The sequence below is a fragment of the Aotus nancymaae genome, unplaced genomic scaffold (genome assembly GCF_030222135.1).
Source record: "Aotus nancymaae isolate 86718 unplaced genomic scaffold, 86718_ANA_hifiasm-v0.15.2.pri h1tg000021l, whole genome shotgun sequence".
NCBI lineage: Eukaryota > Metazoa > Chordata > Mammalia > Primates > Aotidae > Aotus > Aotus nancymaae.
The window spans coordinates 26152185-26169073 of record NW_026988433.1 but is presented as its reverse complement, the minus strand read 5'-3'; the positions used below and the strand labels follow the sequence as shown (position 1 = coordinate 26169073).

At 35.5% G+C, this 16889-nt stretch overlaps 1 protein-coding gene across 3 annotated transcripts in view; it reads right to left on the bottom strand.

The window, feature by feature from the left end:
* Window positions 1-208: 208 nt before the first annotated feature.
* CRY1 (cryptochrome circadian regulator 1) overlaps window positions 209-16889 on the bottom strand; it is a 135574-nt gene continuing 118893 nt past the window's right edge. For 2 of the 3 annotated variants that reach the window (XM_012469165.3, XM_064379894.1), the window contains exons 4-13: window positions 16439-16623; window positions 15935-16023; window positions 14589-14729; window positions 14194-14505; window positions 12589-12740; window positions 12161-12363; window positions 11963-12055; window positions 1798-1869; window positions 1620-1723; window positions 209-854 (exon numbers count right to left, since the gene is read on the bottom strand). In XM_012469165.3, the coding sequence (XP_012324588.3) occupies window positions 1620-1723; window positions 1798-1869; window positions 11963-12055; window positions 12161-12363; window positions 12589-12740; window positions 14194-14505; window positions 14589-14729; window positions 15935-16023; window positions 16439-16623 (1351 nt within the window). In that variant the 3' untranslated portion in view covers window positions 209-854. The remainder of the gene's footprint in view (window positions 855-1619; window positions 1724-1797; window positions 1870-11962; window positions 12056-12160; window positions 12364-12588; window positions 12741-14193; window positions 14506-14588; window positions 14730-15934; window positions 16024-16438; window positions 16624-16889) is intronic. The other variant, XM_064379893.1, reaches the window with a different exon arrangement.

Genomic DNA, 16889 nt, shown 5'->3' with positions numbered 1-16889 from the left:
CATTACTTGAAAAAAATCTCTTTGGTTTTACATCTTTCTTGCATATAATTTTGAAAAATACTGTTTAACTAAACATATGGTAGTTGTTCCTTCATTCAAAATGGTGATGTGGTTTATAGAATCTCTTTGTAATTTGTAATCATATATCACACAGCAATGCTTTCTGCCTTACCAAAAAGAAAAAAAAAAAACCACCACATACACAAGATTTCATATTTGCACATACTTTAATAACAAGGTCATTTTAGTAATAACAAAGAAACAGAGACAAAGAGAATTTAACACATAAATTAACACTTAACACAAACTTCTACAAGTTTGGGTCAAAGGTTTACATGAAAGTTGAAAACATACTGTCTGTGAGAGGCTACAATACCAATTTTGATTATGCACATTATCTAAAACATTATTATCAAAGAGTGCAAAGTTAGATCAAACAACATCAAGAAAATTCTGTCCTAAAATTTTAGCAAAGTCTTTTAAGAAAGTCTAAAAACCTCCTTTTTTACCACTAACTGTCAAAACTTTGAGTTTTATATCAGAATATCAATTTGTCATTTTAACTTTTACCATACTTGAAAAATTATCAAAAATATACTGATGGTTCTATACTAATTGTGACTATTTATATTTACATTAAGCAAATTATCTTGCCAAGTTCTTTATATACAAATTACCATTTGTCCTCTGTGAAATTCATTAAAAAGTTAAAAACCACAGAAATGTCATTTGAAACAACATATTTCGGTATGTAACTGCTTTCCATCAATGAAGAATATTTTTAAATAACTTAATTGAAAAGTATTGAACTCCCCACCAATTTCAGCTGCAACAGTATTCCTCCTGAATGTTTTCTGTGATTTAAGGGGGGAAAAAAAAACTAGGTAAAGCTTGATTGCAAAGAATTCAATGACAAAAATGTGATGAGTGTTTACTGATTTTATCTTCAAGATATTTATAGTCTAATTAGGTTGGCATAAAAAACTAAGCAATAAAAAATGTAAATAGTGTAAGATAATTGAAGAAACAAAACGTTTTTAAAAACTGGCAAATGCACCGTATAAATACTTTTCATATTAATTTAAATCACAAAATGGCATCCCAAATCCAATTAAATTGAATGCAGGCAAAGCTTTCTGATACTTAGGGCCAGCATTTAGGAAATTTTAAACTATTTCCAAATTGGAAATAATTTAGATTTTAGAAGTATCACAACAGATAAAAGAAATTTATAAACATTTAAGAGGCAATGATTTGGGGAAAGTTCATAAAAAACTTATATTAATGTCACTAAAATAAAGAGGCCACTTTGTTTTAGACTCAGTTACATAATAAGAAAATGAAAAAACTGTCCAAGAAAAAGCTTGATCACAAAATCATCAACATTTTTAATTTAAAGAGATTGATTCAGATGACTATAAAAGTGGCACAACAATTTGTCCAGTACAGATGCATCTCTCTCTCTTGGCCAAAAATTAACTGTTTCTGTAACAACTGCTTAAAAATTAATGCCTCATGATTTTCTAGTTTGAAAATAGAGATTTGCTCCATTTTTGAAATTATCTTAATTTATGTTATATACTCTACTAAAGCAAGAAATAAAGCTCTAAAATATTTACCTAATTAGTGCTCTGTCTCTGGACTTTGGGACCAATACTCTGTGTGTCCTCTTCCTGACTAGGACGTTTCCCACCACTGAGACCAGTGCTCATGGAGCTTCTTCCTGCACATTTAAAAAATGTAAATTTAAGATAGGAAAAGGAAAAAGAACAGTATGCTCGAATGCTTCATTCTTACCTTGCTTCAACGGGTGAGTCTGCTGACTGTCGCCATGAGCACAGTGTAAAATACCACTCCCTTGAGAGCAACCTGTTAGTATTTAAAATGGCAAAATTACGTTAAATAAAATCCAAGATATATATATTATTAAGACTACAAATCCAACTTTTAGTGCCTGTACTTAAGGTCATTTATATGCTTTTAAGACTAAATCTCAATCTTCCTATGAACCAAAAAGCACATGCCTAAATCAGGAAAACTTAAATTTAGGCTCATAGAAAAATATTAACAGTTCAAAGGCAAAATTACTAATAATCATTTTCTAAAAAATGCTTCTTTACTAGATGACAATTTGAAACTTGACCATGAAGATAAAACATAGGGGTAACAGTGAGACAAACATCCTTCCTTCACTCTTGTCCCTTTTCCCACACTTTTCCTTCAGAGCCCCTCCAAACATATTTCCTTGAGGATAAGGGAATAAGCCTGCCCAATGAGAGTTGAACAATTCAAATCATACAACAAGCAGAAGACACAGACTCTGTGGCAGTTACCTAGCCTGAGCAATCATATCAACCCTTCCAAAAACCAACATGATTATAGGAGAATAGATTGGCTAGAACAGAGAAGTATGTTTTAGGGAAACATTTTCATCAGTGTGTCCAAATTATGGAAAAATATGAGCATTCTGGACCTATCATGAGCAGGTGGATAGGTCAACAACTTACAGGCTGAACAAGATTGTGTACTTACTTTTATTTTAATTTTATGCTCATCAGTTTTCTCTGGGTAAAGAATAAAGTTCTTTAGGTATCAAAAGTGGGCAAGTAGATGTCCTGGATCAGGAATGACACCTTGCATCACTAGAAAGGAATATCTCTACCATAAATTAATAAACTAGTATTGTCTATTGACATTTTAATTCTTATTTTTTAAAAATTTCTAGTCTGTCATTCACAGCATAGTCACCTCTAATTATACTAAAAACATTCAGTTTTTGGCCTTGCAGTGCTCAAAGTCAGAACCTTGACTATGGGAAACTTACCACTAAATGGTGCTACCCCTGGTCTTACCATCCATAGAGCTTCTTCTAATAATGATACCTATTGCCACTCTATACTGTATAACACTATTTAAAACTTCACACAGTTTTGAATATACTTAATGCCCCTGAACTGTATACTTAAAAATGGTTAAAATGGTAAGTTTTAGGTCATGTACATTTTACCAGACTAAAAAGTCAACAAGTACATTTAAAGTACTTGTTTAGTTATACCTTATATTTGTTACATATTAAAGTACTGTTTAGTTATATCTTAGTACATATTAAATTACTTGTTTAGTTATACCTTAGTACACATTTAGTTATACCTTATACATTTTATTATTTCTTTTTATCTTATACATTTGCTAAGTGCCTCTTTATGCTAGGGGGTCTATCCAGGAACTAGAGATGTGAATATTACTGAGACATGGTTTGCCTTTAAGGGGTTTACAGTCTAGTAGAAGACAAATAAAATCATAAAGTACAAAGCAGTGTTATTAGGTGCTGGGATGGATGTTTTTACAGGATATGGTGGGGACTCTGAAGAAGGAAAGATCAATTTTACTGGAAGATTCACAGAGGTGTTTTTTAATCATAAACTAGTCATCTTAGTTTGATTTTCTCAAGTTCATCAATTCTATTCCTTCTTCTCTAAGATAAAAATTGAGAATAATCTCAAAGCAAAATATTGAGCAAAAGTAGCCACACACACAAAAAGAATACAAACTACATGACTCAATTTCTGTAAAGTTAAAAAATGAACAAAACTATAGTATTAGAAATCAGGAGAGTGATTACCACTTGGGAGGAGGGGAGAAATTAATAAGCTTAATAAATATGTTGGGGATTTCCTTAAGCAGGCATTTTATTTCTGTAGAGATAAAGATCTTGACTTCTGACTCCCTAAATTCTTGAATACCATGATAGCCTATGTCTCTACAAAATGTAGTCAATTATAATTTCATGGGAGTAACAGTGCAAAGACAATGAGTACAGAACAGAGCTTTGCTGATCAATTGATTTGTTACTAGAAATGTTACTCACAAAACCCAGAAATCCTCATATTTGTAGGTCTTCAGGGTCATTAGAGCAGTTAAATTTCAAAATGCCAAGAGTATACAAAATGGAAACCTTAAGGCCAGGCACGGTGGCTCACACCTGTAAATCCCAGCACTTTGGGAGGCTGATGCAGGCGGAATACCTGAGATCAGGAGTTTGAGACCAGTCTGGCCAACACGGTGAAACCCCATCTCTACTAAAAATACAAAATTAGTGGAGCATGGTGGTGCATGCCTATAATCCCAGCTACTCAGTAGGCTGAAGCAGGAGAATCTCTTGAACCCAGGAGGTGGAGGCTGCAGTGAGCTGAGATCACACCACTGTACTCCAGTCTGGGCAACAACAGCAAAACTCCACCTCAAAAAAAAAAAGGAAACCTTAGAGTAAAAACAGCTTTTTAAAGAAACATTTTGAAGTGGCTTATATGCAAAAGTCAGGCAATAACAAATGCTGGTGACAATATGGAGAAAAGGAAACTCTTGTATATTGTGGGTGGGAATGTAAATTAGTACAGCCAATATGAAGAAAGGTTGAACGTTCCTCAAAAAACTAAAAGTAGAGCCGAAAGACAGAAAATCTGTATATCAAAGAGATATCTACACTCCCATATTTGTAACAGCACTGTTCACAATAGCTAAGATTTAGACGCAACTTAAATGTCCATCAATAGACTAATGGATAAAGAAAATGTGGTACATATACACAATGGATTACTATTCAGCCATAAAAAAAAATGACATTCTGTCATTTGCAACAACGTGGATGAAAACTAGAGGCCATTATGTTAAGTGAAATATTTCAGGTACAGAAAGAGAAACACTGCATGTTCTCACTTATTTGTGAAATCTAAAAATCAAAACAATGAAACTCATGGAGAGAAAAGAAGGATGGTTACCAGAGGCTGAGAAGGGCAGTGAGTCGGGGCAAGGAGGAGTTAGGGATGGTTAATGGATTGAAAAAATAGAAAGAATGAGTAAGATCTAGTATTTGATAGCACAACAGGGGGACTATAGTCAATAATAATTTAGCTGTACATTTTAAATTAAGAGTATAATTGTAACACAAAAGCTAAATGTTTGAGGGGATGGATACCCAATTTTCTAGGATGTGATTATTAATGCATTTCATGCCTGTACCAAAATATCTCATGTACCCCATAAATAGATATACCTATGTACCCACAAAAATTAAAAAAAAGTTTTGATTTTTCACTTATAAAATTCTGTCTTAAAAATTACTGTAGGGGGGAGGAAATTGAATAAAAAGATATTGAAAGAAACAATACCAATTTCTTGTTTGTTTGAAACAGGTCTCCCTTTGTCACCAAGGCTGGAATGCAATGGTGCGATCACAGCTCATTGCAGCCTTGATCTCCCTGGCTCAAGCAATCTTCCTGCCTCAGCCTCCCAAGTAAACAGGATTCCAGGCATGAACCACCACATCCAGTTATTTATTTATTTATTTACTTGTGTAGTGACAATGTCTCACCATGTTGCCCAGGCTGGTCTGGAACTCCTGGGTTTAAGCAATCCGCCCACCTCAGCCTCCCAAAGTGCTGGGATTACAGAGGTAAGCACCTGGCAACATCAAAATTTTAATAGTGATTGTCTCTATTGGATAGAATTGTGGGTGATTTTTGTGATTTCTCTTTTCTATTTTCTTGAAGCTTTCTACATTCTTTTTTTTTTTTTTTTGAGATGGATTCTCTTTCTGTTACCCAGGCTGGAGTGCAGCAGCACAATCTCAGCTCACTAACCTCTGCCTCCCAGGTTCAAGTGATTCTCATGCCTCAGCCTCCCAAATAGCTGGGATTACAGGTGCCCACCACCACGCCTAGCTAACTTTTGTATTTTTAGTAGAGACAGGGTTTCACCATGTTAGCCTGGATGATCTCGATCTCTTGACCTTGTGATCTGCTCGCCTCGGCCTCCCAAAGTGCTGAGATTACAGGTGTGAGCCACCACACCTGGCCTCTAAATGCTCTTTAGTGAATAGTTTTTAAAAGCAGCTTCAAAGTGTCATAAAATCACCTGTTTTATATATCATAATATTCATCTGTTTTAAGGTATAATTCCATTAGTTTTTAAAGTTAACTTACAGAGTTGTGCAACCATCACCATGATCCAGGTTTAGAACATTTATATCACCTCCAAAAGATCCCTCATGCCAATTTATGTTCATTCCCCAATTCTACTGTAAGCTTAAGGTAACCACTAATCTGCTTTGTCTCTAAAGATTTGCCTTTTATGGATATAAATAGAATCATGCAACAAAATCAGTGTGCAAAAATCACTAACATTCTTATACAACAGTCAAGCCAAGAGCCAAATCAAGAAAACAATCCCATCCACAATTGCCATAAAAAGAATAAAATATCTAGGAATACAGCTAACCAGGGAAGTGAAAGATTGCTACAAAACCTACAAAACACTGCTCAAAGAAATCAGAGATGATACAAATAAATGGAAAAAACATTCCATGCTCATGGATAGGAAGAATCAATATCGTTAAAATGGCCATACTGCCCAAAGCAATGTATAGATTCAGTGCTACTCCTATTAAACTACCACTGACACTCTTCACAGAACTATAAAAAACTATTTTAAAATTTATACAGAACAAAAACAGAGCCCAAATAGCCAAGGCAATCCTAAGCAAAAATAACAAAGCTGGAGGCATCATGTTACCTGACTTCAAACTATACTTCAATCAAAACAGCATGGCACCGGTACAAGAACAGACACACAGACCAATGGAACAGAATATAGAACCCATAAATAAGTGTGCAACTATCTGATCTTTGAAAAACCTGACAAAAACAAGCAATGGGGAAAAGATTCTCTATTCAATAAGTGATGTTGGGCTAACTGGTTAGCCATATGCAGCAGATTGAAACAGGACCCCCTCTTATACCATAAACAAAAATAAAAAGATGGATTAAAGACTTAAATGTAAAGCTAAGATTATAAAAATCCTGGAAGACAACCCAGGCAATACCATTGTGGACATAGGAATGGGCAAAGATTTCATGACAAAGACACCAAAAGCCATTATAACAGAAGCAAAAGTTGAAAAGTGGGATCTAATTCAACTAAAGAGCTTCTGCACAGCAAAGGAAACTATCAATAAACAGACAACCTACAGAATGGGAGAAAATTTTTGCAAACTATGCATCTGACAAAAATCTAATGTCCAACATCTATAAGGAACTTAAATTTACAAGAAAAAAAAACAAACAACCTCATAAAAATGTGGGCAAAGGACATAAACACTTTTCAAAAGAAGACATATATGTAGCCAAGAAGCCTATGAAAAAGCTCAACTTCACTGATCATTATAGAAATGCAAATCAAAATCTCACACCAGTCAGAATGGCTACCATGAAAAAGTAAAAAATTAACAGATGCTGACAAGGATGCTGAGAAAAAGGAACACTTATACACTGTTGGTAGGACTATAAATTAGTTCAACCATTGTGGAAGACAGTGTGTTGATTTCTCAAAGACCTAAAAACAGACATGCCATTTGACCCAGCAATCCCATGGAACTGAGTATCACCCAGTGCCCCGCAGAACGGGGCTAGGAATCAAGCCCTTAACTTTTCAGTTAGAAAAAGAGACCTTGAAAAATATATACATAATACAGTGGGGCCTGCTGGCTCTAAAAGTTCCCTCTGCCCCCTTCCCTACCCAGTGTAACTTCTGCCAGCTTCTGCCCCCAGCCCCCACCAACTGCCCCACGGAGAACAAACCAGAAAGGAGACTACCTGAATAAGGGCTGCGAGAGCCCAAGGGGGCAGCCTGAGCAGAGGGCCCCTACATCAGGGCCTGGTTAGATGGGGGGTATATACCCAAAGGAATATAAGTCATTCTATTATAAAGATACACACACATGTATGTTCACTGCAGCACTATTCACAATAGCAAAAACATGGAATCAACCTACATGCTCATCAATAGTAGACTGAATTAAAAAAATGTGGTACATATACACCATGGAATACTATGCAGCCATAAAAAGGAATAAGATCATGGCCTTTGCAGGAACATGGACGAAGCTGGAGGCCATTATCCTTAGCAAACTAATGTAGGAACAGAAAACCAAGTACCTCATGTTCTCACTTATAAGTGGGAGCTAAATGAGGAGAACACATGGACACACAGAGGGGAACAACAGACACTGGGGCCTTTTGGAGGTTGGGAGGAGGGAGAGGATCAGGAAAAATAAATAACTAGGTTTAGTATCTAGGTGACAAAATAATCTGTATAACAAACCTTCATGACACAAGTTTACTTATATAACAAACCTGCACATGTACCCTTGAACTTAAAAGTTACATTTTAAGAAAGCAAGAAAAAGAAAACAAATAGTATCATGCAGTATGTGGTATTTTCTATCTGGCTTCTTTAACTTATTGAGGTTTATCCATGTAACATGTATCAGTATTTCGTTCCTTTTCAGGAATAACATTCCATTGTATGGATACAATACATTTTGACTATTATAAGTAAAGTTGCTATGAACATTTATAAGTCTTTGTGTGGATATATGTTTTCATTTCTTTTGGATAGATACTTAATGGAATTTCTGGGCTGTACAGTAAATTTGTGTGTAGCTTTTTATGAAACCACCAAACTGCTTTCCAAGGTGACAGTACCATTTGATACCCTACCTCTCATCAATGCAGGAAGGTTCCAGTTTTAACACATCCTCCACAACACCGGTATTGTCTTTATTTTAGCCCCTCTAGTGGGTTTAAGTAGACCAACTTACCCCACTTTGACTGGGAATTTCCAGGTAATAGCACTGAAAATTCCATGTCCCAGGAAACCCTTCAATCTCAAGCAATTAGTGGCAGTTGCTCACCCTAAGTGAGTCTGAAGTACTATCCCACAGTTATTTTAATCTGCATTTCCCTAATGACTAATAATACTGATGAACTGATATCTTATAATTGGAAAAAAACCTGAAAGTTAAATAAAAACTAAAACATATTGCTACAGTAAACAGATTATGGTCTGTTTTATTATAAAAACAAAAGTACTTTAAGACATCTATGTATAATTTATTCCTTTCCTGAGCACACGTGCACACACACAAATACAAAGATGAGCAGAGAAAAACGCAATTTGTGTTGCAGAGATTAAGAATGTTTCACAGTCACTTAAAAAACCTAAGAAAAGTCAAAGAATTTTGCCCTTTGACGTGCCTTGTAAGGTACAGACAGGATAAGTGTAAGGCATAAAAGGATATGCTTTAGAAGCATGTAAGTCCTTTCAAATGGGGTAGAAACCTGAGGGGAGAACTGTTTAATATTAATAGCATAGCCCAAGTCATAAGTATCTTTTCACAATTTCCCATTTCCAGGTCTAAAATGTTTTTTTCCCCCTTCATCTGACTACCCAAATGCTACTCAATCCACTACCTTTCAAGAAAATGTCTCTAGTCCCTTCAGCTCTTAATAATCTCTCCCTTTTCTCATACTGCACATGGAAGCGGTACCTTACAATTTATCACTTTTTCATTTGGTTTTGTTTTCCCTCCACACCCCCAATTAGATCTAAGTTCTACTTAGCTTTTCATGTCTCATGTCTTTTGGAAGCCTCAAAGAAAGAACCTGGTAACAACCAATGTTACAGGCAAATATTTACATGATTAAAATAATTTCAAGATTTATTAATTCTTCTATTAGATAACAAACTACCCTTTATTTATAAGTTTGTAAAGCAAAATTGTCCCAATTTAACCTGCTACCATGATTAACTTTTGATGATAATTCCAAATAAAGGACACAGGTTTGAGTCACCTAAGAAGCAGTTTGTGCCATCATTGTGCATTAGCCTAGCACTCATTTCCCAGGCCTTTGCTATCTGCCTGTTACCTCAGTGCTTCACAGAGCTTCTGTCTCTCACTCATGTGTGGGCTGACAAGGCAGGCTGTGAACTGAACAAGATATCTGAAAGAACTTTTGAAATGATTATCTTGTTGAAGTTTATTCAAATTGTAGGAGATCCTGAGAAGGAATATTTCTCAAGTATACTGCCACTGTTGCAACTGTCTGACTGCTGGGTGGATCACATTCCAGCAATAAAATATTTTTTCTTGTAAACACATATGGCATTCCATTTGCAGAGGAGGCCCAGTGATGCAGGAAGAAGTACAAGCTTTGGAGTTAGTCACACTTGGATCTGAATCTTAGCTCAACTACTTACTAATTGTAGGATCTTGATTGAGTTACTATCTTTCTAGGATTATTTCCTCAAACATAAAATGAGGATCCTACTACCTCCTCCCCAGGTTATTGTGAGAAAGTAGGTAAAAATCCCTTACTATCTACTGGGCACAAGGTAGGCAGTCAAAATGTGAGTGCTTTTGTCTCCTTCTCCCAAAACTAATTCTTGGAGAATAAAATACAAGCTGTTTTCATGAGGATGCAGGACATTTCTGAATTCAGAAAGGTTCAATTTTTAAAAGGTTTTATTCTTAGTATCAACTTAGAACATCTGACTTAAAAAAAAGTATTCGTCAAATGTTACCTTTTTTATCCTTATTTTTTATTTTGAAAATTATAGATTCACAGACAGTTGTAAAGTGAGTACACAGAGGTCTTGTTTCCCTATCTTGTTTGTGACATTGGTAACCCATTTGTTACATTTTATGAAGCTACAGTACAACAATATAACTAGATATTGACATTGATACAATGTGTTTGTATAATTTTATGCTTTTGATCACATGTACAGATTTCTTTTTTCTTTTTTTTCCCTTTAATTTTTAAGTTCCAGGGTACATGTGCTGAATGTGCAGGTTTGTTAAATAGGTAAACATGTGCCATGGTGGTTTGCTGCATAGATCAACCCATCACCTAGGTATCAAGACCAGCATGCATTAGCTATTCGTCCTAACGCTCTCCCTGCACCTGCTCCCACAACAGGCCCCAGTGTGTGTTGTTCTCCACATGTATCCATGTGTTCTCATCATTCTGCTTCCACTTATAAGTGAGAACATGAGGTGTTTGGTTGTTTTCTGTTCCTGCATTAGTTTGTTGAGGATAATGGCTACAAGCTCCATCCATGTCTCTGCAAAGAACATGATCTTATTCCTTTTTATGGCTTCCTTGTATTCCTTGGTGTATATGTACCACATTTTCTTTATTTAGTCTATCATCAATTAGCATTTGGGTTGATTCCATGTCTTTGCTATTGTGAATAGTGCTGGAATGAACATACATGTACATATATATTTATAATAGAATGATTTATATTCTTTTGGGTATATAACCAGTAATGGGATTGCTGGGTCAAATGGTATTTCTGCTTCTAGATCTTTGAGGAATCATCACACTGTCTTCCACAATGATTGAACTAATTTACATTTCCATCAAAAGTGTAAAAACCTTTCTTTTTCTCTGCATCCTCGCCAGCATCTGTCGTTTGACTTTTTAATAATTTTCATTCTTGCTGATGCTGTCCTATTTTTTAATCAAATTACTGGGCTTCATGTTATTTTTGGTCAAAGCCAAAAAAACTGACATGATGATTCAAATTTCTAATACATACTGACTTCCTGAAATTATTAATATCACTTTACATGGTCACTAAATTCATATCATACAGAAAAATACTACAAACCAGACTTTATAAGAAAAATCTCATGTGCAAAAAGACTAGAGGGCTCTATGCATGTGTACAATAAATCTTTTGGCCATGTTCACAGGGCCACTGACCTTTTTAACTAATTATCTTATACTTGCTGTAGATCTAAAGAATATAAAATAATAAGCATTCTGAAAATACGACATTTGAGTTTCATTTTATTCTTAAAATTGCTCTCCTCAGTTTGCAAGAGCTTTAACTTGACCCAATATTTATTACACGTAATGATGCTTCCATCTCTAAAATGCCATCAATGGAGTGAAGAGATGTACATGGGTGCACATGTATGCATGTGTACAAAGAATCTCTTAAGCTAATTTCAAAGATAGGTTTTTATAAAATATGTTAGCAAGAACCAATAACAAATATATTTGTTTAATAACCTCTTTATGTTACCAAGTGCAGAAATTTCCTTTTCACTTACTTCCACTGCTGGTACAACCTGGGATATTTTCTGCAGAATATCCCATGAAGCCTCCATTCCCATTAGGATTAGAAGGTACTGACGCTAGAAGACCTAAAGGACAAAAAAATTTTCTTTTAAATTATTTATGATCAAGATCAAATTCAGAGATAGGCATATAAACAGCTGCCAAAGAAACAAAGACAGTTCCTAACATACCTAGTCCTCTATATCGTGAAAGCTGCTGATAGATCTGTTTCATCCTTTCAATATTCAAACGGCTTGCCTCAGCATGGTTCACCATTGGTTTAGGATAATTAACTCCTATCAAACATTTGGCTACCTTTTGGATACCTTCTGGTGCATTCCAGGGATCATAGATATATTTTGCAGGGAAGCCTCTTAGGACAGGCAAATAACGCCTTTTGGGAGAAAGAAGAAAGATTAATAAAATGCACTCTAAGTAAACTATAATGACTACTAGCTATGAGAGACCAAAATAAAATCAATACCATTTAAATGGTCTGTTTGCCCGTCTCATCTCTGCTGCCCATCATGAGTGGGGAATACTTTAAGTGTTGATTAAACATGCAAAGCTCTTCTTGAATTAGCTATTCCAAACTGAGCAGTAATCACCCTTGATTTACCTGATGTAGTCTCCATTAGGATCTGTTCTCCTACCAAAACCAACAGGGCAATAGCAGTGAAAAAACTGTTGAAAAAAGGAACTACAAGACAGCCACATCCAACTTCCAGCATTTATGCTCCAATCTGCATCAAGCAATAATTCTTCAAATACCTTCAGAAGTAACAGTAAACAATTAGTTTGCACACACATAATTTGCAAAGCAAGCATTTCCAAGGTTACAGTAGATCCAAAGTCAAAGCAAAGAAAATCCAGCACAGAATTGTAAAATTAAACATTCCAAAGTTAGCTTCTGTCTATGTTCTATTCTATAATGAGCTCTTCCAGGGAAAGAAACGTATTGGTAATATAGTATGCTTCTGAATAGAATTTACTTTTCCAACCTCTGCAGTGTTATTGGGAGAATGGAAGGTTAAAAAAATTATTCAAATCACTAATTTAAAAGGATTTGGATTTAAAAGGATAGGATTACTGGTAGATACAGGAAAAGCAGAAAACCACTTTCAAGAAAGCAAAAATGCTATTACATAAATCACCAACAAAAACTTAACTTAGTACACTAGCCTAAATAAAGGAAGCATACTCAAATATGAATTCACTTACAAATATATACTAGCATTACACAGTTTAATTTTGAATTCCTTCATCAGAAAGAAAACAGAGTTAAATGATTGATAGATATATTCATTAAATATGTTATATATCTTCTCTGTGTACAACTGTGTACTAGGAAATATAAGAGATTAAAAAAAAAAACACATAGGATCAGAAATGGTTCTTGGATGGGGAAAATGAATGACAGAGCCAGAAAGGTAAAAAATGTATGTAATGGCCGGGTGCAGTGGCTCACACCTGTGATCCCAGCACGTCAGGAGGCTGAGGCAGGAGAATCATTTGAGGTCAGGAGTTCGAGACCAGCCTGGCCAATGGGGTAAAACCCTGTCTCTTACTAAAAATACAAAATTAGCTGGGCACAGTGCAGGCACCTGTAATCCCAGCTACTCGAGAGGTAGAGGCAGAAGAATTGCTTAAACCTGGGATGCATAGGTTGCAGTATGATGAGATCATGCCACTGCACACCAGCCTGCGCAACAGAGCAAGACTCCATCTCAAAAAAAAAAAAAAAGTACGTAAGTCTTATTACTTATAACCACAAAATGATGTCACAAAATGTAGTACGCTTCTCTTTACGGAAGTATTAGTAAAAAGCTGTGAAGTTGAAGTGAGCTGAAATGATTTATATTTTAAAATTTGTAATATTGACTCACTATTTCTAGGAACTCTTGAAAATTCTTTTTGTGACAGAAATATCACCTATATCTATCAAGAAATCCAGTGTTAAATTTTACAGTTCTCTTAGTGGCTAGGCTGGATTAACCATTGAAATGACTTTAGGTTAATCAATTTAACCAGTTTTCACCTTTTTGCTTGTCTGATTATACCATTTTTCTCTCTGAAAGTGTGCCTGTATTTGGGAAATTAAATGTTTTATGTACCGAAAAACTAGACTGTAAATGAATCTGTATAACAGACAACTTCTAGGATTTGTTTTATTAAGGTAAGGATTCCTTCAAAATAAGACATGCTATAACCTTAGAACACTTACCTTCATTCCTTCTTCCCAACTAATCCACAGGTCCCCTCGTGTCAGGAAGCAAGCAACTGCATGCCTGGCTAGATGATGAATCCAGCCCTCCTGACGAAGCTGTGTCATGATGGCATCAATCCATGGAAAGCCTGTCCGGCCTTCTGCCCATTTGGCTAAAGCCTCAGGATTTTTATCCCAAGGAATCTGAACACAGATAGGGTTTCCTTCCATTTTATCAAAGCGTGGATTATTTGTTGCTGCTGTATAGAAAAACTCACGCCATAGCAATTGCCCATAAAGGGAAAGGGGAGGGGAACTGTTCTTCTTTACCTATGGTTAAAAAGCAAAGAAGTATTATCGGAATGTTTTTTTTTTAAAAGTATTAAACAACAAACTCTTATTTTAGAGAATACCTTTTTGTAGAGATCTGTTAGTTTGAAATAAAACAGTCGACATGACAAACAACCAAATCGGAGATAAGGACTAAGTCCAGTAGGACTTGCAAGCAGAGAGTTCGCATTCATTCGAGGTCTTTCAAAGTTTGCCACCCAAGCCTGAAAACACACAGAGAAAATTACATTAACTAATTGTATTTTTCATTTTAAAAGAATGCTCAGAATGGAGGCTTTTTAAAAAAAGTTACATAGTTCTTGGGCAATCAAATCTTATCCTAGCCACAAATTACATGTTTTAATAAAAAAATAAGAGAGGATAAAAAAGTGAGCATTCTTTTGTTTCAGTCATCCTTGTGTGACACATATGCATATGAATACATTACCTTCAAATTTCTAACAGAAAGCTGAGAGGACCTTCAACATCTTTTTTTTTTTTTTTAAACAGGGTCTTGCTCTGTCACTCAGGCTGGAGTGCAGTGGAGCAATCTTGACTCACTGCAACTTCTACCTCCCAGGTGGAGGATTCTCCTACCTCAATCTCCTGAGTAGCTGGGACTACAGGCAGACACAACCACGTCCAGCTAATTTTTGTATTTTTAGTAGGAATGGGATTTCATCATGTTGGCCAGGCTGGTCTCAAACTCCTGACCTCAAGTGATCTACCCACCTTGGCCTCCCAAAGTGCTGGGATTACAGGCATGAGCCACCATGCCTGTAAAATTTATTTATTTATTTTGAGATGAAGTCTCACTCCATCACCCAGGCTGGAGTACTGTGGTGTGATCTTGGCTTACTGCAACTCTGCCTCCTGGGTTCAAACAATTCTCATGCCTCAGCCTCCCAAGTAGCTGGAATTATAGGCACACACCACCACACCTGGCTATTTTTTGTATTTTTAATAAAGATGGGGGTTTTGCCATGTTCACCAAGCTGGTTTCTAACTTTTGATCTCAAGTGATTCACCTGTCTCAGCCTCCCAAAGTGCTGGGATCACAGGTGTGATCCTCCATGCCTGGCCTTCAACCTGCCTCTTTAGCACAAAGGTAAAGGTGAAATAGAATTCTATCCTAGGATAGTTTTGAAGTTACGGCCATTAGATACCAGCTTAGGCAGAGAGAAAAGAAGAGGTAGTGTGGTAGTAGCTAAAGGGGAAATAATTAGAAGAGAAGGAGAAAGAACATTTAAGTGAGGAGATGGTAGTTAATTTTCAAACAATTAGGTTTATTCTATTTTAACCATTTCCCTTAATGCTCCCCTTTCAACAATCTATTTGTTATTTTTAAAAGAGAGGAAAATTATTTTTAAATGGCAGTTTGGAAATATGAGCTATATAATCTATATTATCTATATCTGTATTATCATACTTTTCTTTCCAAATGCCTTTCCAAACGAGTAAGTGCTTCAGTTTCTCCGCCTGGCCACACTGCAGAGGATAAGCCATCTGTATCAAAACCTAAAAGAAAGAAAAGAAAAAAATATCATTCTTCTGAAACTAAAATAATTTTTATTTAACCCCATAACTGGGAGAATAAATTACTTTGCAGAAAAATTAAGAGAGTACTATAAAAATGAACTGAGGGTCTAAAAAAGTCCTCACCTATAGAGGATATGATATGGTTTGACATGGTTTCAATTTTTTAGGATGTACATCTTAAGGTGATAACAACAGATTACATATCTATAGAATGCATAAATGATGAATAAACATATCACTTCTTAAAGAAAGAGTTATTTCTTTCTTCTTCCCCCACCCTTTCTTTCTCTCCTAATGCAAAATACTTCACATGGCAAAACTGAAAGGGAAATTTTCTGAGTAATTTATGATTTATTAACTTTTAAGACTCACACTGATTATAGTTTATACTTACCTAGCTCCTCCAGTGAAGGGACTCCATATTTCTCATCATGGTCATCAGACAGAGGAGTTGTGCACTTTTCTATCACTTCTGAAGTAATTGTCTCTACTGGTATCTCTAGTGGTTCCATTTTGCTGATGAGAGTCTGGAATCTTTTATAAGTTAGAGGCGGTTGTCCACCATTGAGTTCTATGATCCTACAGCAACAGTTAGTAAAATGTAGGTTATTATAAAAAAGGACAATAAGTTTTGGTTAATAAGCTCCCAAAAGGCTTAAAAAGTAGAAAATAAAATTAACCACTGAAATCTTCAAGGAGAATGTTAACTTGCTATAATGACCAAGAAATGTGTTAAAAATGATTAATGAGTTTAAAAATCATTCCCTTTAGCTTCTAGACATCCTCTAGGTATCAAATATATACACACTATGCAAGTATCAAAACCTTTAAGACAAAGAATATTA